Below are 21724 nucleotides of genomic sequence, written 5' to 3'. Positions count from 1 at the left end.
CATATTATAAGATTAAATCATCTTCTTAAGATGCAAAACACGTTATCTATAATATTTTTTTTGTTATATTAAAGAATGTAAACAATAATGTCCCTACAAGACAACTTGGACAATGGAACTAGTACTAGAGAGCCGACACATGCTATATACGCAAACCCTGCCGCTACCTACAAATATTACAACTTTACGACTCTGAGCTATGCATGACTTGGATACTATGAGATTATGGTGCCAACATATATGACTAGATCACAAGAACATCCACGTTTATAAAAAGTGTAGGAGGAGCAATTAGCATTTATCTCCTGTTTCACTCGAGTAAACATCAGCTCTCCAAGAGAAAAAGTTCACTTAGAGGATTTTGGGCACACTCAAACCCTACATACACGGGCGGATGTTTGTAGACATCGGGCAGTTCAATAAAAAACAGCCGCCATTCAGCCTATGTGTATGGCAGCCAGTCTGACAGAAACCGAGCGTTTGGCCGGCTTCTGTCAGATGAGCGTGGTGGAAAACCAGCAGCCAACCGGCTCCCAAGCATCTCTCTCAGCCAATGGTCAACCCCCTGTCAGAACACAACAGCTCAGTGGGGGAGATTGCTGTACTAACAGATGGTAAGTACAGCGGCTCCGACCAGAACGGTCTGAATGAAAGAAAAAAAAAAAACTGTGTGTACCAGGCTTTAAGATGGCCATAGATGATTAAATATGGGCCAGATCAGCAGGGACCAGCTGAACTAAGTACGGCAGGCTGATTGATCAATCAACTTTGGTACAACCAGCCTGCTGGATTTTCCATGCAGTTATTGACAGCGGCTATAGCTTCTAGCAATAATCACTGTGCATTCTCCCGGCTGGGACAGTTCTCCAGGCAAACACAATAGCTCCACAGGAGGTATTCTCCCATCAACACTGACTGTGTTCTCAAGAATATCAGGTGGACATTCTCTGATGTCTGAAGGCACCTTAAAGTTCACCTCCAGCCTTAAAGAATAGATTCACTTTTCAGAGCATGTTAGACATTACACCCATATGTAGGTTGTAATGTGTAACATGCTCCAGGTCTGCCTTCCTAAAAGCCCCATGACACTGGACAAGTGATTTTCGCCCCACTCACGCTGTCAATTTAAAAAAATAGCTTGGCTATGCAGATGGACAGCAGTCTGTTAATGAATGAACTAAAAGTCTGGTGTGCCAGTGTGGCAGACGACTTGTAGGTCTCGAACTGTGAGGGCTCTTGCATACCACAATTATGGAGAGAGGAGTAGGTGAGCGAGTACATCTCAAACAAAAAATGCCCACGTAATGAAAATCCTACTGAGGTTTTAACCTCCCCCCCAACAAAAACTTTTGTACAATGGACAATGCACATAAAAATTAACAAAATGTATGCACATAAAAATGGATATATGTGAAATATATCCAATATTTGTAATGACTCAAGGCTCTTTTAATAGGAAATGTGTTACCAGTCTTTTAAATCAGATGTTAGTTTAAAGTATATGTAAACCCTAACAATCACTTCTGGTCTGTTTTCTATACCATTGGAAGCTCTTTGATATACCGGTTTGACAAGTATACAAAAAACCTGCTGATCTAGTCACAAATTCAGAGCTGTCCTGTGTCCTCTGCACACTTGCAGTGTTACCTCAAGCAGCATGTTATGCCCATCTGGATGTTATTTCAATATAAAGAATGATTAGCCTTTATGTTGTAGAGACTTTAGGTGGAAGTTGACACGTAGTTTAGCCAAATACACTGGGTGTGGCTGACAACATTCAATCCACAAGAAGTCTGTGTGTTGTCAGCCTACAGCAAGAGATCTCGGCTGTAATAACCGAAATCACGCGAGATGTCGGCTGTATTAGCCGAAATCTCGCGAGATGTCGGGTGCATTAGCCGTAATGTCTCCTGGGATTACTCGAACGAGATCCCAGGAGACAGTGCGGGCTTCAGCAGGAAATGATGCTGATCCCCGCAAGAGACCGCCCATCGCCGCAGGGGATGAAAATAAACTACTACGGATTACAAAAGGTAGGTGAATCAAAAAAAAAAACAGGTGGCATTATCAAATATATGAACTAGAGGCAACAGAATGGGCAAATGTTTTATTATGAGTGCAGAACCTCTTTAAGGTGATATTAAAGCCTTCCATTTTCTATAAATTTGTCCTACCAAGGTGAAAACTTACAATAAAAGTATGCCTCTCAATGGATAAAATTGCTCTTTCATATTGATGATTGTGGTCCCCTCAGTGCTAGGCCAATTCCCAGGTTTGTGGAAACTCCTGAACCAACATGCGTCAGCAATACACACAGCCTAGGACGACAAGCCACCCTCTGCTCCTGCCTTCTCAATCCTTTATAGCCAACTGCCAGCCGCTGGAGACTGCGCTGTCCATTATGACATGTTACACAGTAAGTACTCCGCAACTGTTAGCTGCAGTGAGGGACCCGGAACAGGATGATAAACGTAAACATTTTTTTTTTTTTTTTTACTTTAAGGGAAATATTTATGACTACACAAAGAGCTGAGTGCAGTTTTAGTAGATCAACAGGTATTTCTCTGCACTTGTAAGTTCTTTAACCACTTCAGCCCCAGACCATTTGGCTGGCTAAAGACCAGAGCACTTTTTGCGATTCGGCACTGCGTCTCTAACTGACAATTGCACGGTCGTGCGACGTGGCTCCCAAACAAAATTGATGTCCTTTTTTCCCTACAAATAGAGATTTCTTTTGGTGGTATTTGATCACCTCTTTATTTTTTTGCGCTAAAAAAGACCAACAATTTTGAAAAAAAACACAATATTTTTAACTTTTTGCTTTAATAAATATCCCCTAAAAAAATAAACACAATTTTTTTCCCCTCAGTTTAGGCCGATACATATTCCTCTACATATTTTTGGTAAAAAAAAAAAAATAGCAAAAATTGTTTATTGATCTTTTAAGTTATAGCGTCTACAAAATAGGGGACAGTTTTATGGCATTTTTAGTCTTTTTTTTTTTACTAGTAATGGCAGCGATCAGCGATTTTTTTATCGTGACTGTGACATTATAGCGGACAAATCAGACACTTTTGGTGCTATTTTGGGACCATTCACATTTAATGCATTGATTACTGTGTAAATGTGACTGGCAGTGAAGGGGTTAACCAGGAGGGAGCGCTGAAGGGGTTAAGTGTGTCCCAGGACTGTGGGGTGGGCTACGCATATCACGACACTGATCACCGCTCCCGATCACAGAGAGCGGTGATCAAAGGTCTCTCACTAGGAAGAATGGGGGAAATGCTTGTTTACATCAGCATTTCCCCATTCTTCCTCTCCGTGAGACGATCGCGGGTATCCACGGGGCCCACAATCACATGACCTGCGATCACACTCAAGTAGCTTGCGACGGGCACGCACGCGCCCACATTGCCGCGTCTTAAAGAGAAATGTACAGGTACGTTAATATGCCTGTCCGTGCCATTCTGCCAACGTATATCTGCGTGAGTCGGGTGGCAAGTGGTTAATGGGTAACTCCACTTTCGTAGGGGGAAAAATAGCAAATAAAGAAAAAATAATATAGCGCATATAATTGCGACACTAATCATATTGTAATTGAATGTTATATAAAATGACCTTTCCTTTTCAATCTGCAGCCACTGTAATTTTCTGAGAATGCAATATGGCTACCTGGAGTTGTACTGATCACGCCTCAGAAACATTTCCTGCTTGTGTGATTGGCTCACCAATTTTCCCAGAAGTCTGCCTAAGATACAAGTTAAATTTCAGGCATCCCCTGCAACAAAAATGTCATTTTTGGAGAGATACTTTCAATAGGAACACGTCTAAAGGGACGCAGGCCCAGCAGATTAGGTAGGAATCGGCAACAAAGGTTGTTATGATCCTTGCAATGTAAGTAGATCACAGAGGGGAATGTTTTTTCCCCCTCAACAAAAGTTGAGTTAACCTTTAACCACTTACGGACCACCTGCCATCGTTTTACAACGCTACTTTGAAGAGGAATATCATCGTTACGGCAGCAGCTAGCTGTCATAACCCCAGTATCCTCTTCTTCAGTGGGCAGTCTGCTCACAGATTCACCGCAAGATCACTTTTATCGGTGGCGGGAGAGGGCCTGCCCTCCGCCGCTTACCGGAACCGTCGTTATCGGCGGAGGTGATCGGGTTCCCCTCCCTGTTAGGCATGGAGATGAGGGGAAGATGCCCCCCCCCCCCCCCCCCCCCGTCTCCATATCATTGCAGGGTGGAAGCGATGTCAAAATGTCCCTTACGCCTATAGCTCTTAAAGGGACATTTTTTATTTTTTACAAATGGCATTTAATTTATAATGCATGTTAGTGTAAATATGAGATCTGGGGTCTTTTTGACACCATATCTCACATTTAAGAGGTCCTGTCATGATTTTTTTTCTATAACAAGGGATGATTACACTCCTTGTAAGAGGAATAAAAGTCACACTTTTTTTTAAAGGACAGTGTACAAACAAAAATTAAAAAGGTAAAATAAATAAGAAAAAAAAAAAGTTTAAACGGCCCCTGTCCTGTCAAGCTCGTGTGCAGAAGCGAGCGCATATGTGAGTAGCGCCTGCATATGAAAACGGTGTACAAACCACACGTGCGATATTGCCATCCTTAGAGCGAGAGCAATAATTCTAGCCCTGGACCTCATCTGTAACTCAAAACATGCAACCTGTAGAATTTTTCAAACGTATGGACATTTTTAAGGGTGAAAGTTTGTTGCCATTCCACGAGCAGGAGCAATTTTAAAGCATGGCGTGTTGGGTATCAATTTACTCGGCTTAACATTATCCTTCACAAATAAAAAAAAAAATTGGGCCAACTTTACTGTTATCTTATTTTTTCATTAAAAAAAGTGTATTTTGTTCCCAACAAAAAAAGTGCGCTTGTAAGACCGCTGCGCAAATACGGTGTAACAGAAAGTATTGCAATGACCACCATTTTATTCTCTAAGGTGTTAGAAAAAAATATATATATATAATGTTTGGGGGTTCCAAGTAATTTTCGAGCAAAAAAAAGTTTTTAACTTGTAAACAACAAATCTCAGAAAGAGGCTCGGTCCTTAAGTGGTTAAAGGACTAAAGCAGAGTGATGCACATTTATTGCAGACGATACAAGATCTCAATTTCCCTATAAAAATCAAGCATGACAGAGTCTCCCCTTCCCATACTTTCAGCTGTTGAAAAATATGACAGATTTTTACATGAAATAAAGACCAGAGGTTCAAGTAACTGGAGTAAGCTCAGATTTTACAAGAAAAGGTTCAGCATACATCTCTGTATATACTGAGCACTTAGACACGTGGGTTTCTTTCCCAAAGTATTGTAGAGAGTGGAAAACCAATAGGGGGAAGGAGGAAAAAACATCACACACTACCCAGAACTAAAATTTGGAATGTGCCTACTTTACAGCACAGGGCATACAATTTAAATACCCAAGATGTTGATTTTGGCAACACCTCCATAACATACATCTCCAGTTCTACCATGTGTAATGTGAGAATTCATTGTATTATTTTAGGTCTAAGACAACTTCCTGTCCAAATTCACAAATACCTGAGACTCAGGAGTACCAGAGAATCTCAGTTGAATCTCAGGAGTACCTGAGATTCAACTGATGCTCACTGCATTTAGTCCACTGCACAGGCATCAATGTACATGGCAGATGTAATGTCAATGTAATGATGTATTTGTCAATGAATTTCAACAAACTTTATACGCCCCATTAAAGCACCCTAAATGCAAAGAGAAGCGTCAGGGCTCAGAAATTCTCTGAGCTCCTAACCAGCCTTATACAAAAAAAAAATTATATATATATACACACATATATATATACACACATATATATATATATATATATATATATATATTTCATGCCCAGGATAGTTAAAACCAGCACCTGAAGTCAGCTTTGTGTCAGGTACGACTCGATCGCCATTTAATTCGTCATCTTATTCTCAACATGGCTTTGTGGCAGTTGCCGAAACATTAATATGTTGCTAAGCAACCCAAGTTCTACCGATAGCCGAGTGTCAGCTACTCTAGTTATCTCTAACAGAGCTGTAGGAAAGCAAATGGTAATATTTGCTAATTAAATGCTAACAACATGGTACTATCATCTGATGGAAGCTGACATAAGGACATCACACCTCCAAACCAGCTGCAATGTATGTATTATATATACCATAAAATAAAGTCAGTACCTTCAGTGTCACCAATATTTTGAAGGAATATAAGTGACTACTTATACTCAATTCAGAGAAACTGAATTGTGTCATATTGTTGGTGGGAGGACTTGTTAATTGACTACTGACAGGCACATACAAACACCGTACGTGTTTTGTTATCACCTATTAAAAGATCCAAATATATATATATGTCTATTCGAAAGCCTAGAAAAAAAAATTGATAAGCTGTTATATATTTAATATTTGCTACACACTTGGATAGGTGTCTTTCAATAAACACACAGGACCCATTTACCATTACTCTAATCTATAGAAGATGTCAGCACTCATATGGAAACAGAGAAAAGATCTGGTGACCAATCACTATCCATCTTTCAGCAGACTAATGAATATGGTTTCTAACTAGCTGCTGTGGGTCACCGCACTTTACACAGACATCTCTTAGTAAATAGAGACCACCGCCTAGACTCTAAACCAGGGTTTCTCAACCTGAGTTCTATGGAACCCTAGGATCCTTACAAAGGTTGCTAGGGGTTCCTTGAGCATTAAGCAATGTCTGCCTGTCAGATAAGTTCCCACTGACACCATTGATCTTTTTAACTATCTGTAAGGGGTTAATTCATCCCAATGTCCACAAGTGTAAGGAGCATTCTTCCCACTGACCATCACACTAATGTATCATGTGTTGTATGTAGGTGGGGTGAAACAAGGTGGGGCAGCAATAATTTACACAGTCAGGTGCAATGGAAACACTTGTATTGAAATAATACAGCAACAGTTCAACACAAACCCAGTAGGAAGGCAGCCCAACCAGGTCCACTCACTGTTTCCAGTAATGGAAAAAGAGCAGGTATCAGCCAGACTGACAGCATCTGTAAAGGGAGCAGAGTTTGGCCTGGCCATCTCGTTTCCAAATGGGATGATGTCCAAAGGAGTTGTGACCCTATGCTTCCCCTATTGCTAGTACTGTCTCTACTTTACCAACTTGCAAAAGCCGCCAAACCTAGGAGTCATGGCCTTTAATAGGCTCTGCCTGACCCAAGATGGCTGCTAGGGTCACAAGAAGTGGCAGCATCCAATAGAATAGCTTTCCCAGTGGCCCAGGAAATCAGAGGAACCTTCCACTTGACTTCCTCTCCAACAACAGTGTTGCTACCGAAGCATGCCGCCTGCAGTGAAGAAAGTAGACTGCACTTGCCTACATGTAAATAAAGTAATTTTTAGTAGGGGTTCCCTTAGACCAGAAAGTGTTTTTATGGGTTCCTCTGTGTTTAAAAGGTTGAGAAGGGCTGATCTAAACCATAGTCTTTGCTATAGCTTTAACCACAGAAATGCAGGTTTGATATTAAGCGCTGGAAACAATGCCTCATACCCAAACACTAAGACCATTTGTTTTAGTTCCCCAAATACACTTTAAAGCGGACGTAAACCCATCCATTCACCAGTTTTAAAAAACAGTTTCATTTCCGGCACATGCCAGAAATGTAACACCCCCATTGGTTGTGCTCTCAACCAGACTGTCAAACCATCCAATGGTTGGTGTCATAACTGATCACATGTGCATCATCATGGCAGATGTATGTGTCCTGTCCTGCTTGTCAATAAACATACAAAACAGATTACGGTATATTTTTAATTGTAGATAGCCTTCAACTAAGGTACCTTCTCAACATTTTTAATGATGAATGTCTTTCTGCAAGGCAGCCAAGAAAGGGTTGTGAAATGAGTCTAATACCTTGTGTATATAACAAAGGAAAGGGTACATATGATATGAATGGATTACCAATAGATTTATAAAATGCCTGTAAACATTTGTAGAAAAATAAAGATTTTATGCACCAGAAGTTTTACATTGAAAAAGCAAAACCATGCTGACTTTTCTTTCCAAACAGTTTCTACATAAGTAAATTACTTCCAAAAACGATTCTGTGACAAAGCCACAAACTAAAAGTCCCCTGTAATGCTGCATTACAGCAGTCATGTGACCGGAATGGCTTGTCTGAAAACACTATTCATATCCTTAACAATCACACCCGCTTTAAAGGAGCCGTGTGCAAGCAGATCTTTGGACTTAATGACCTGCATTGTAGTGAGGCAAGACAGCCGGAGACAGAGAGAGAATAAGGAGAGTACTGCTGGATGGGGAAACATTCAAATCAAAACACCACATGCCACCGTTTGTGCCCTGGCCTACAGCGCACATCAGTTTATCCCTCCCTGACCCACTATACAGCCAGGGAAACGTGACCACACGACAACCACATGATGCACCATGCCAATTACTGCATTCCGTACCCAGATCTATTTCACTTATGTATGCCAAGATGACACCAAAATTACAAGCTGGGCGACTGACTATGCACAGCACAGGGCCGAGGGGCCTGCTACTTTTTGGCCAATCCGGTTTCACTTATTTTAGCTCAAAAGTAGTTTTGGTGTTTTGCCTATGTGAGCAATTCAAACAAACATAGGGATTACTGTGTGACAAAAGTGGAGCTGACTCATGGGATCAATTATAACGCAAGCGGACAATCTACTTAACCCTTGTTGTGCCAAAGACCAGATAAAAAAATTAAATAAAACACCAAATCACAGATGAAACCACCCCATGTTATACAATTATCATGGCAGAGGTTAAACATCGCCAGGGGCATTAGCTAACCTAGCTAGAAATTAAACAGTTAAATGAAGCAGAGTTAAATATATGCTCAGCTTTGGGAGGAAGAGAGAGGATGCATGCTGTAAGGTACCATATCTACTCAAGCTATGTAATTTTATTCCCGTCACCATAGAAACCCGTAATTATCACCCTTGGTGAAGGGCACAATGTTTTTCATTAAAACTTCAATGCCTGACAAACTACAAAATGTGCAACTTACGATTACAAATGCGATAAATATAGAAACGCAAATTTGCATGCAATATGTGCACAAAATCCAGCGACGCAGGAACACACACAAAATTCTCAACAAATGTATGTAAATACAGACTTTTCTTCTGCTGATTAGAACAGAATTCCTTTTAAAAGACTATGAAAATGAAGACATTTGGGATACTCTGTTGCTAAGGAAACAGAAAAAGAGATGCTTGGAAATGAAATAAGTAAGGGCTCACAATCAACATGTACCAGCTGCTGTCATTTGCAGCTTGTAAATCCGAGTTTCAGAGTATAGCGCCATAAATTACGAAATAAATGACAGAAATGTCATTCCGCAGAGCACTTGTCGCAATAACTTTCACTCCACGCAAGGCACACACAAATAAGCACCTATATTTATGAAATGCCAACCATCAAATACTCACATAGTGTTTCTCCTGCTGGCCCATAATTCCATGGCTAGATGAGAATGCAAGAGGTTTCATAATGAGGTAACGGAGGCTAGGATGAATTTAAACATGGTGTGTGAATTTCTGAAGGGCAGCGGCAATCACATCCACAGACATGCAGTAGAAGACACAGGCAGGCAAGGAGGACAATGTTAAAACCATCCGAGGCGGCAGAGAAAGGGAGAACGAGCTGGGCAGCAGAGGAAAATCGCTCAGCTCTGAATGCAATGGAGCAGTCCTCGCAGCAGCATCTGTCTCCATGTTTTACAATGCTGGGAGCCCCAGCATCTCTGTATGCAAAGTGACTAATGAAATCTTATCCATCCAGCATTCTTTTAGAGAAGCAAGACCATAGCTGAAACTGAAGAATAGGAGGAAAAGAAAAAGAGAAGAGGCGGAGGAGGGGGAGGAGAGGGGGTGGATTGCAAGTGGAGGGGGTGAGGGGTGAAGGGAGAAGAAAAAAAAAAAAAAAAAAACTAAAATGGCTGACCGCCCACAGAGTCCTTTCCAAAAAGGCTTAATATTGTATTGGATTAGTCAGAGTAGGAGCCAGCCCTCAGTGAGCAGCCAAGCATTGCAAATACAGGACTCCGGCTTCATTTGCAAATGCGGGTTTTACAGATCCTCGCTCTTTCAGTCTGACATGCACAGACATACAATAATGTGGTAGAGGAGAATGTATGTATGTGTGGATGGGGAGGGGGGGGCTTCAGGCACCTCCTCCCTGGATGCTAAAGATGCAGTGTGATCAGTGACCAGTGCTCTCTGCTATGCTCAACTAAGCCAAGTTTTCACAATCAATCCTAGCTGGGTGACACTGACGGACATTACCCTATACCACGACTGTCCCCCCTTGCACCCAACAAGCATATCTCTAACCCAAAGACTAGCATTACGGTAATGCACATACACACAAATACAAGCCCCCTCCTCTCTAACACCCAGAGTCAGAATGTAATACGCCAATATAATTACATTATTGTGCTTACTTTGTGGGACCATGGCTGCAGGCAGTTGGCATAGCAACGCACAAGGAAAGCCATTTCCTGGGTAGCGAGAAGGCTTCCTTTTCTAAATAAGAAATAAATTCCTCTTAGGAAGGGATCGGCATTGCTGCTTCCTGCCGAAAAAAAACAAGTGACTGCAGTGTGTTCTGCTAACCTGCACAGGCACAGATGATGTGCAAGGCTAGTGATGTAACTGTAAGCAGAATTCTCCCCTTAGTGTCTTCGCTGCTCATATTCTGAAATATTCAACTCACATGAAAGGCGCATTCCTCCAGGATCGCCCCCTCACGTTCTTAACTCTTTCAGTCGTTTAAGGTAGTAAAAATGGACAAGACAGAGGCAGCCTTCGGTCGGTGCTATAGCAGCTTTTAGAGGGTGGGATTCCAGAGAATACTGGCTCCTAATCAGTCCAATGAAGTCAAAGTAATAAGCAGAACCAAATGACAAATCATCCAAAAAGGTGCTCCCAGATAATAATCCCCCACCTCCTCCTCCACATACAAGTGTGGCACACCCATGCTCTGACACTGCATTGGCACAGTCTAGGAAGACCACATCACTATGCCCTGCAACAGCTAGGAATGCCCTTCAGCAGGGAAAAGGTTAAACAGCTCTTACCTTGATGACTTCACATCTGACTCACTCCCACAGACTCACAAAATAAGAAAAACCTCCATTTAATATTCAGCAGCAACAGTACTGCATGCCAGTGTGGCATTTTATTTGGGCTGTCAATGGCAGCACATGGGAAAATTGTACAAGAGACACAAGCCGTGCAATGGAATACGGTAACACAAAGCTTAACATGGGCCCTCCTTATTAATTAGGATTCTGCCACCAAGCATGAAAGCATAGTGCCATTGCTTTTAATGTCCTTCCACCTACGTCCCTGTAATGTTGGAGCTTTTATAGGCTCTGGAGATGCCCCATAAAACAAGCCTGGAAACAGGGCTCTAATGAACACAACTTGCTAGCAGTCAATTTTTAAGGTGTGCACCAAGGACAAACCACATTTATGTAGATATTGGAGGACCTGCAGAGGTAAAAAGGTGTCACTTCACAGTAATGAAGACCATGAACACTATGCCCATGGAAGCATTTAAGCAACCTCTACTTGGGATACCGTTAATCGGGTTGCATAAGGTACAACTAAACTCAAAAACAGAAATGTAATATTTTGCTGCATACCAATCTTTGGATGTGGTGTCTGTGCTAGTTGTCAGGCTTTGTTTGGCTTTAAATCTCACCTGGTGATCCTGCCAGTAAGATACTTCCTCATCTAAGAAGAGGACGTTCTCTCACCAGACAATGAAGGAGCAACGTTGTCACCCAGATCAACTAGTATGTTCGTACAACCAAAAACTTCCCCCCATCTCATCTCCATAATATGGGGGGGGGGGGGGGGAAGTGTCCTGTAGTTCACAGGCAGCGTTGCAGTGCAGAGATGGCTTTTCAGCTCACATTTCTGGCAGGATCAACAGATTTTTTTTTATTTTGCAATTATCGAACAGATGTAACAAAACACTGCAAGGGTTAATTGCTCATTTAGTCTAGGGCAGCGATTGCGAACCTTGGCACCCCAGATGTTTTGAAACTACATCTCCCATGATTCTCATGCACTCTGCAGTGTAGTGGAGCATCATGGGAAATGTAGTTCCAAAACATCTGGGGTGCCAAGGTTCGCCATCACTGGTCTAGGGGAAGTAAAAGCTCTTTAACCAATTCAATACCAGGCACTTACACCCCATTTCTGCCCAAAACTATTTTCAGCTTTCAGGGTTGTTTAAATGACAATTGTGCGGTCATGCTACACTGTACCCAAACTGAATTTTAATCATTTTGTTCCCACATATAGAGCTTTCTTTTGGTGGTAATTGATCAAACAAGTATGTTTTCTCCTTCACCGATGGGCATCAATAAGGCAGCACCAATGAGATGGCACTGATTCGCACTGACAGGCGGCACTGATAGGCATCGCTGATGGCACTGGGGATTGGCACTGATTGACATTTCTCTGGTGTTCTAGGGTGACATATCTGGTGGTCTATTGTGATGGCAAGTCCTGGTGGTCCTGGGGGCAACCGGGTGGTCTCTACTTGCGCTTGTCAGACTTGGGTGAGGAAAATCCGATCAATGGCTTCCTGTTCACAATGTGATCAGCCGTGATTGGACACAGCTGATCACATGGTAAAGAGCCTCCGTCAGACTGACACACCACACCACCAATCGCCACGATGCGCACCCCCATGGAACACGCGGTGGCTGTTATCCTGCTGGATGTCATATGGTGCCCAGTCAGGATAACTGAACCACCGCCCGGCCATTATTCTGCTATAGGCTGAGCAAGAAGTATTTAAAGGAGAAGTACAGCCAAAGCTTGTTTGGCTGTACTTTTCCTGTGGATCATAGGAGTGCAGTTCCTTCTGCACTCCTGTGACCTGTTATGAGCCGATTGCCAGCTGTCATCATAGAGCCAGTCCAGCTTGCGAAAAGATCACAAATGTACTGTATGGTCGAGATCTACCCAGAACCAGGCTCAGCCTGTCAGCGATCTGCTGAAAGCCTGAGCCAGCCATGTTTCCACCTCCTTCACAGCCCAGAGCACACTACCAGTCACCAGCTCTCTGTTTATGGAGCACTGAGCAATCAGCTTTGATTGCTCAGCTTTCAGTCTTAGAGCCGGCAGGGGACTGATGCAGCATCCACCTAGGTAAGTATGATTTCTTTTAGAGATGAAAAAACTTGGAATCTGTTTAGTGCTAAGATAGTAAAAGTCATAATATGGACTCCTTTTTCACTTTCCTAGTCCAAAAAGCTACATTATGACATTGTTCCTTCTCCTGAACACAGCTAATGTAACAGCAGATAGGGGCAAAGTCACATAATGAGAACAGCTACTCTGCACAACTAGCCAGCATTGAGAACCAGGGACAGTTCTACGTGAAGTACACTTGTGAGTGAGAAACCAACCAATGTAGTCTGATTATGATGGAATCACGTCAGTTTCTGCTTTAAGGACTACCAACTGGGTTCCTACCCGGCACATCAAGGGCCCCACCAAAAACAAAACATTGAAAACCATAGTTTTCAAATTGAGCATCTTCTGTTTAATATAACAAACCGTTCTCTCAGCACAATTTGGCATAAAGGTACTCCTCCCATCAAACAAGCCGTTTTTTTAGCTGCATTCATTTAACGTTTTAATTGACCCAATATCGGCACCTGCAAGTAAATTGCAGGCCAATGTGTTCACTGAACACAAAGACCAGTGCATAGTGTTCTGACAGAGTCTACTTGTGCAGTAAATCACCAAAAGCAATGGAATAACATCCTTCATCAACTAGCCCTCCTCAGATTGGGGAATCTAGTAGACAACTGTAAAAGAAAACGTCTAGTGCATTGCTGAAGATTTATTGTATAGAACAAAACACAGCCAAATAGATGCTCACAAAAATAAATGTATACAGGTGTTATATGCCACTAAATCTCAATCCAGTGTGGTCAAAGCATGACCACACACACCATTAGCATTGGGCTGGCATTTGACGCATTTCGGGGGATGCACCTCCTTCTTTAGCGCTCTAAAGCAGGTGTGTCCCCGGAACGAGTCAGTATCCAAGCGCAGAGTTACGGTGCGTTAGGTTACGATATTCCCACACCGAGATGAGATTTAGTGTCATACAACTAAGATAAGAAGGTGTGTACCCAAGCTCTGATGTGATAATAAATAATAGTGTAAAAATAGAAAAAAAACTAAATGATTAAGCTGCAACCATTCTCGTAGTGTTCTGACACCCCAAATCAAATATAATAGTGCGTTGCAATCAACTTCTTATTTAAAGTGCACAGATCTTGATAAAGTCACGTGACATGTGACGCAATGTGTTGGGAGGATCCAGTGACGCAATCCAAGGTGTCTCTGTGTGACACAGCGGACGCTGTGCGAGTAATGCTTTGAGCGGCTGATTGTTCTAAAGCGCTGCCATTGTTCATTCATATGTGAGTGGATCAGCTCGTGATTTTTTTAAATATATATAAAGATCATTGCGCAATGATTGTTTTCTCTATTTTTATGAAAGCTATACAAATGGATAAGCTTATTGAAAGACCAGAGAAATTTATGTAAACTGTGAAGCTTGAAGGAGGAGTGTGTCTGATTAGCCCAAGTACTGTGAATACTGTGTATACCTGCTGGGAAGACACTTCCTTGTGGAAGCATACTTGGTTTCTCTTTCTTTCTCCTTTTTTATATAAACCATACATAGTGCAGTAACTGGGGACTAGTGGAAACTTGTATTGAATTTGTTGAGCCTGTGGTGGGGCATGGGTATGACTCATTTCTGATGATTTTTGGACACATGGTTTTGTATTATATACTAGTGATCATATTTTGGCATGATTAATAATTCAGCACATAGTGATTTATATATTGTAATTTTTATTCTATATATTGCATCTTTACTATCACTATTTTATTAGATCTGTGCACTTTAAATAGGAAGTTGATTGCAGAGCACTATTGTTAATTATATATAGTGTCATACAACACCTGAATACATTCATTTTTTTGCGAGTATCCATTTGGCTGTATGTTGTGTCTTATACAATAAACCTTTGGTAATGCACTAGGTGTGTGAGCCCTTCTGTGTGCTCTTTTACAATGTGTTCACTGGTTCAATTGCCACTTTTTTTTTTTTTTTTTTTTAAGCACACAAAGCAGTTCATGAAGGTTTCTTACACAATCATATACAGTGTCTTGCAAAAGTATCCACCCCCTTGGCTTTTTACCTATTTTGTTACATTACAGCCTTTAGTTCAATGTTTTTTTTTTATCTTAATTATATGTGATGGATCAGAACACAATAGTCTAAGTTAGAGAAGTAAAATTAGAAAAATATATACATAAAACTGTTTTTCAGAAAGAAAAAACTGATAATTGGCATGTGCATATGTATTCACCCCCTTTGTTATGAAGCCCATAAAAAGCTCTGGTGCAAAAAATTACCTTCAGAAGTCAAATAATTAGTAAAATGATGTCCACCGGTGTGCAATCTAAAGGTCACATGATCTTTCATTACATATACACACCAGAGGCTGCAACACCTAAGCAAGAGGCACCACTAACCAAACACTGTCATGAAGACCAAGAAACTCTCCAAACAAGTAAGGGACAATGTTGTTGAGAAGTATGATCCATAGGAGCACCATCAAATCTACCATAACCAAATGGAAAGAACATGGCACAACAGCAAACCTGCCAAGAGATGGCTGCAGACCAAAACTCACGGACCAGGCAAGGAGGGCATTGATCAGAGAGGCAGGACAGAGACCTAAGGTAACCCTGGAGGAGCTGCAGAGTTCTACAGCAGAGACTGGAGTATATATACATAGGATGACAATATGCCGTACACTCCATAGAGTTGGGCTTTATGGTAGAGTGACCAGAAGAAAGCCATTACTTTCAGCAAAAAAACAAAATGTCAGGGTTTGTGTTTGTGAAAAGGAGTGTGGGAGACTCCCAAAATGTATGGAGGAAGGTACTCTGGTCTGATGAGACTAAAAATTAAACTTTTTGTCCATCAAAGAAAACGCTATGTCTGGCGCAAACCTAACATCACATCACCCAAATAACACCATTCCCACAGTGAAATATGGTGGTGGCAGCATCATGCTGTGGGGATGTTTTTCAGCAGTCGGGACTGGGAAACTTGTCAGAGTTGACGGAAATATGGATGGTGCTAAATACAGGGATATTCTTGAGCAAAACCTGTAGCACTGTGTGTGATTTGAGGCTAGGACAGAGGTTCACCTTCCAGCAGGACAATGACCCCAAACACACTGCTAAAGCAACACTTGAGTGGTTTAAGGGGAAACATGTAAATGTGTTGGAATGGCCTAGTCAAAGCCTAGACCTCAATCCAATAGAAAATCTGTGGTCAGACTTAAAGATTGCTGTTCACAAGCGCTGAAGCAGTTTTTCAAGGCGGAATAGACAAAAATCCCAGTGGTAAGATATGACAAGCTCATAGAGACTTATCCAAAGCGACTTGGAGCGGTGATAGCCGCAAAAGGTGGCTCTACAAAGTATTGACTTTAGGGGGGTGAATAGTTATTCACATTGACTTTTTTCTGTTATTTTGTCCTATTTGTTGTTTGCTTCACGATAAAAAAAAAAAAAAAGAAACATCTTCAAAGTTGTGGGCATTTTCTGCAAATCCTCAAAAAATCCAAGTTAATTCCAGGTTGTGAGGCAACAACACGAAAAATGCCAAGGGTGGGTGAATACTTTTGCAAGGCACTTTAACAGAAGGCTACAGGTCTGCCAAAGATTAGTTCTGGGGTATGATAAACAAGTCCATTTCAGAATATGAAACTGTAAACTACCATGACTTTTTTTTTCCAATATAGCCCCCATAATGTGCTAAAGAATGCCTCTGTCCACCCCCTGGAACCAGGCTTCTAAGGCAGGCAACACCAATGCTACGCCAGGTATGCTCAGAATACCACTTCTAGGGCTCTTGCCGTGGAAGTTTCCACTGCTGGAAAGGAGACTCAGCTAATATGGGCTGAGTTGTGAAGAGTCTTTCCCAGGGTGGAATTAGCAGTTCACCATCTTATTTGGTGCATGGTCTGTCTGAAAACAAAGGAAACAGTGACTCCTATTTTAAGATGAACTGTAGCGGTAACTGGTGCCCTCAGACTATACACTAAAGGAAAATATGGTGGGCATGTAGAAGTCCTATCATTTATATAAATGGACAGTTTTCATATTTGCAACCTACAGATGTCAAACTAGTAAGACACATGAACCCCATGCCCAGCTGTAGGTAAGCACGAGGAAAAGGCAGGGTGGTGGCTCACACAAAACAATCTGCTGGTGCCGGAAATCTGTTTCCTTCCACACATTTTAACTGCGTTTCCAAAACTTACGCAGACAAAGATTTCCTGTTGAGTGAAAGCTTCTTCCACTGTACACAACAAAAGACCAAACTAATAAGAATATAGTTAGGGCTGTGTCTGCCATGCTCAAGACAGAAAAATAATCCAAATTGTAATGCTTTAAATCAATTCATACATAGGCTGGCTAAATGACTGAATAATAAAAGTGAATTCCACCGGCTGTAAGCATTACTGGGCTGTTTCTGATGTCCAAGAGGTTGATAACAGTCTCCAGCAGTAAGCCCTTGTACACACGGTCGGACATTCCAAAGGAAAATGTCTGATCGGACCGTGTTGTCGGATAATCCGACCATGTGTGGGTTCCATCTGACTTTTTTCATCGGAATGTCCGACCAACAAAGTTTGAGAGCTGGATATAAAATTTTCCGACAACATGATCCAATCGGACTTTGTAGAGAATTCGACAAAGTGCCACGCATGCTCAGATCAAATTACGAGACCAAAGCTATTGGCTACTAGCCTGAATGTAGTCCCGTTGTAACGAACGAACGTCATCACGCTCCGAGCGATCGGATTTTCCGACAACTTTGTCCGACCGTGTGTGTATGCAACACCCGTATCGGACAAAATCCGTCGGAAAAAATCGGACAGATTTTGTGGTCGGAATGTCCGACCGTGTGTACAAGGGCTAAGAGGTAGCTGCCCATTATTGGGAGCCAATAGTCACATAATCAGTATTGGTCAGAAACTTACCGATATTGGTTGGACCTCCTCCCCCTGTCCATGCATGGTGCTAGCTGCAGTCTATGCCAATCTCTGTCAGAGATTACATTATGTCTCACTGCCCACCTTGCATCATCGCTGTTGCCCTCCTACAGCAGGGCCATGAAGGCTGCTCTTAACAGAGAGTTGCAGCCACGGGCGAGCAGAGAGATAGTTGCGTCATCTCTCACCACTCACCCGCATGTGGAAGTTTATCTACTCGGACGCCGATGGGGAGAGGCTGCCAGAAGTAGAGTAAGTAGTGACGAACTGCATATGGGTGGCAGGAGACAGTGGCAAGTGACATGCTGCATCTGGGTGGCAGGTTCCAGTGGCAAGGGACACGTTGCATCTGGGTGGCAGGTTATAGTGACAAGCTGCATATGGGTGGCAGGTTACAGTGGCAAGTGACAAGCTGCATCTGGGTGGCAGTTTACAGTGGCAAGTGACAAGCTGCATCTGGGTGGCAGTTTATAGTAGCAAGCTGCATCTGGGTGGCAGGTTACAGTGGCAAGTGACAAGCTGCATCTGGGTGGCAGGTTACAGTGGCAAGCTGCACCTGGGTGGCAGGTTACAGTGGCAAGTGACAAGCTGCATCTGGGTGGCAGGTTACAGTGGCAAGTGACAAGCTGCATCTGGGTGGCAGTTTATAGTAGCAAGCTGCATCTGGGTGGCAGGTTACAGTGACAAGCTGCATCTGGGTGACAGGTGATGGTGATGTACAGAACATTGGCTCCTGATATCGCCTATCGAGGCAGAAAGGTGGCCGAAAAAAATCGGTATCGGCCCTGAAAAAACAATATTGGTCGACCCCTAGTAAGAAGTGCTTGTTATTTTGAAAATACATTTTCCAGATGGCTGGGAAATCTCCTCAAAAGCAGACTTGCTATTTGACTTTTCTATAGGGTGGGTGTCACCACCTGGGAAGAATTGACATGTGCCTCTTTGCTCCGATCACTCAACGTGTATTTACAGCTAAAAACAAAATGTCATATTTAAAATAGAGTTGTGGATATTTTAAGCCTTTTTCTGGCTGTTTTTCAATGGGGGGGTTTCCCTGCATAGGGCTTTAAGCCCCGTGTGTGGCAGTCAGTCCAACAGAAACTGGTCAAATGCCTAACTTCTCTCGACTTCTCTCAGGCGTGATCGAAAAAGGTCTGCCAATCGGCATCCGATAAGCGCTCTGGCTCTGACTGGTGTGTTCTGGCAGTCCCCCTGTCAGAACACAATAACTCGGGGGGGGGATTGTTAAAACAGAAAAGCTCAGGCGAAAACCACTGTTCTTTTTTTCTTTTAGCCCACCGGGTTGAAAAAAAAAAAAAAACTGCTAGTGTGTACCAGGCTTCATCAAAATCTTTGTCCCCTTTTCTCCTCAGTTGTGCTTTTTGCTCCACCCTATCAACATGCTAATGATATTATGAAATAAATCCTGGTTTCTTATACGATACCTTGTTAAACTCAGTGACATCATCACTAGGTCTTTGTGCTTCTCTATGTGATGCAGGAAGATCATTTACGGTGAGAATGGCCATTAATGTACTGTACATATTTTTCTGAAAATAGGAAGAATCGTAAAGCTGAGCCTCCTTGACTGAACTGAAATCCAATTCATTAAAAAAGTAGGCCAGGAACAGGAAAGCTGGGAAGAAAAGAGTTAGATGATGCTGGATATCCTCTAGCCAGAAAATGAAGCTGGCTTCATCTACCTTGCTGCAGCTTACACTGCACAATGTGGGGAGTTCACAATATGCAGCAAAGTAAGTTAGCAATTTCAGTACAGAGAGGTATTATTGGATTTTTTTTTTATGTGGCTTTTTAAAAATAACAATTGTGAAAGAAGCACTTACGGGTTTTACCAATACGTTTCTGTGTTTTAATATGTTGTGGTCTACATATTTTGGGGCATGGCAGGGGTGTGTTTTTTTCCCACATGTTAAAAGGTGTTCCTTGTTGTTATTTCATAAACTTGGGAGGTATGCCATTTAACCAAGTCAATATCTGCCATACTACCAAGCCAATCTTAATGTAAGTGTTTAAGGTATAGATATTTTTACACGGTTGCATAGCTCGGACCTATTCACTGTGCATATCCCATACCTGTAAGATCCCTCTAGAACAGGGGTCTCAAACTGGCGGCCCTCTAGCTGTTGTAAAACTACAAGTCCCATCATGCCTATGCCTGTGGGAGTCATGCTTGTAACTGTCAGCCATGCAATGCCTCATGGGACTAAATGGGTAGTTTTGCAACAGCTGGAGGGCCGCCAGTTTGAGACCCATGCTCTAGAAGCTGGAACAAAGTACTGTAGTAGGCACGGCTACTGCAGTGATCTCTGCTGCTTTCCAGGCCCTGCGTCAAAGAGCATTCTGAAAACAGCAGGTCGGCTGCTCAGTACAGAAGTCATTCAGAGATCACTTTACATTTTCTTATAGGATGCAAAGCATTTTCTGAATGGATGTAGTAGAGGTGGGGTACGAACTTTATGCTCTTTACCTTGTCTAATCAGAGAACGCAGAGAATATTCACTGAAAAAAAACACAACACATTCTCTGATGGCATCAGGGCAGTTTCTTGGCATGGGACCCAAAATTAGTGCAGATCACTGGAGTAGCGATGCCTACTACAGTGGCCAGTTTCTAGGCTGCAGACAACCTGCATATTTTACCTGTCCAGACTACAACAGTGTCCCTTTCAAATATTCAACCAATAATGCACAAAGACTACACAGCCAAGGTTGTTTTATTTGATCATGAAGGCTTTTTCACTAATCTTAAATCATCTTCCGCTAAATGTTATTGGTTGCTAAAGGTTACAGGTTTTTAAACCCAATGGTGCAGTAATGGGAGGAGGCAACACTAGCTTCAGGATCCATTGACATAATTTCAGTAATCTTTAACAGACAGATACAAATACGCATGGCAAGGAAGAATGTCACCATTACTAATTAAATAACTACACGGTCAGTTTCCTGTCTGTACTGCCTGTCTGAGAACATCACCTGAGGCTGGTTATAGTGTAGAAAATTGACTGATAGGATGGGGGCAGATCCAGTTATTTGTACGTTTACTGCATGACCCCATTCTAAATTCTAAGCTTCAGGCTACCTTTCAAAAAGAAAAAAAAAAATGTCCTCCAATGTCACTGCGCCCCTCCCTCCTAAAAAACGAAAAACAAAACAGGACATTTTTCTATAGCTTCTGTTTTTACGAAATATTCTAAGCAAATAAATAATTTTATGTGGCTGGTACAGTGGTTGGTTATCCATCATTTGCTACATGGCGACATGACTTGCCGTGCCGCGACCTGACAAGTCGCCCCCGTTCTGTACAATGGAACCGTTCTAAGAGGAGCGACTCGAGTCGCTCCGACTCAGAAAAAAGGTTCCTGTACTACTTTTGGGCGACCTCGGGGCGACTTGCATTGACTTCTATACAGAAGTCATTTGCAAGTCGCCGCTGAGGTCGCGGCAGGTCGCGGCGAGGCAAGTCGGTGTCGCCTCGCATCGCCCCCTGTGTGAACCGAGC

General features: G+C 42.3%; 1 protein-coding gene across 11 annotated transcripts in view; it reads right to left on the bottom strand.

Annotated features, from left to right (window-relative positions):
• Positions 1 to 21724, bottom strand: part of RAPGEF2 (Rap guanine nucleotide exchange factor 2) — a 383922-nt gene that overhangs the window by 86387 nt on the left and 275811 nt on the right. The window contains exon 1 of one of the 11 annotated variants that reach the window (XM_077477139.1): positions 10523 to 10684. The exons of 9 other annotated variants lie outside the window; for them this stretch is intronic. In XM_077477139.1, coding sequence (XP_077333265.1) covers positions 10523 to 10576 — 54 coding nt within the window. In that variant the 5' untranslated portion in view covers positions 10577 to 10684. Of the gene's footprint in view, positions 1 to 9509; positions 9911 to 10522; positions 10685 to 21724 lie in introns of those variants that run through there. One more of the 11 variants, XM_077477137.1, reaches the window with a different exon arrangement.

Source organism: Lithobates pipiens, unplaced genomic scaffold (assembly GCF_037356315.1).
Source record: "Lithobates pipiens isolate NorthernLeopardFrog02 unplaced genomic scaffold, aLitPip1_a1.2 Scaffold_13, whole genome shotgun sequence".
Taxonomy (NCBI): Eukaryota; Metazoa; Chordata; class Amphibia; order Anura; family Ranidae; genus Lithobates; species Lithobates pipiens.
The sequence above is the reverse complement of the archived record's forward strand: the minus strand, read 5'-3'. Positions and strand labels throughout refer to the sequence as shown.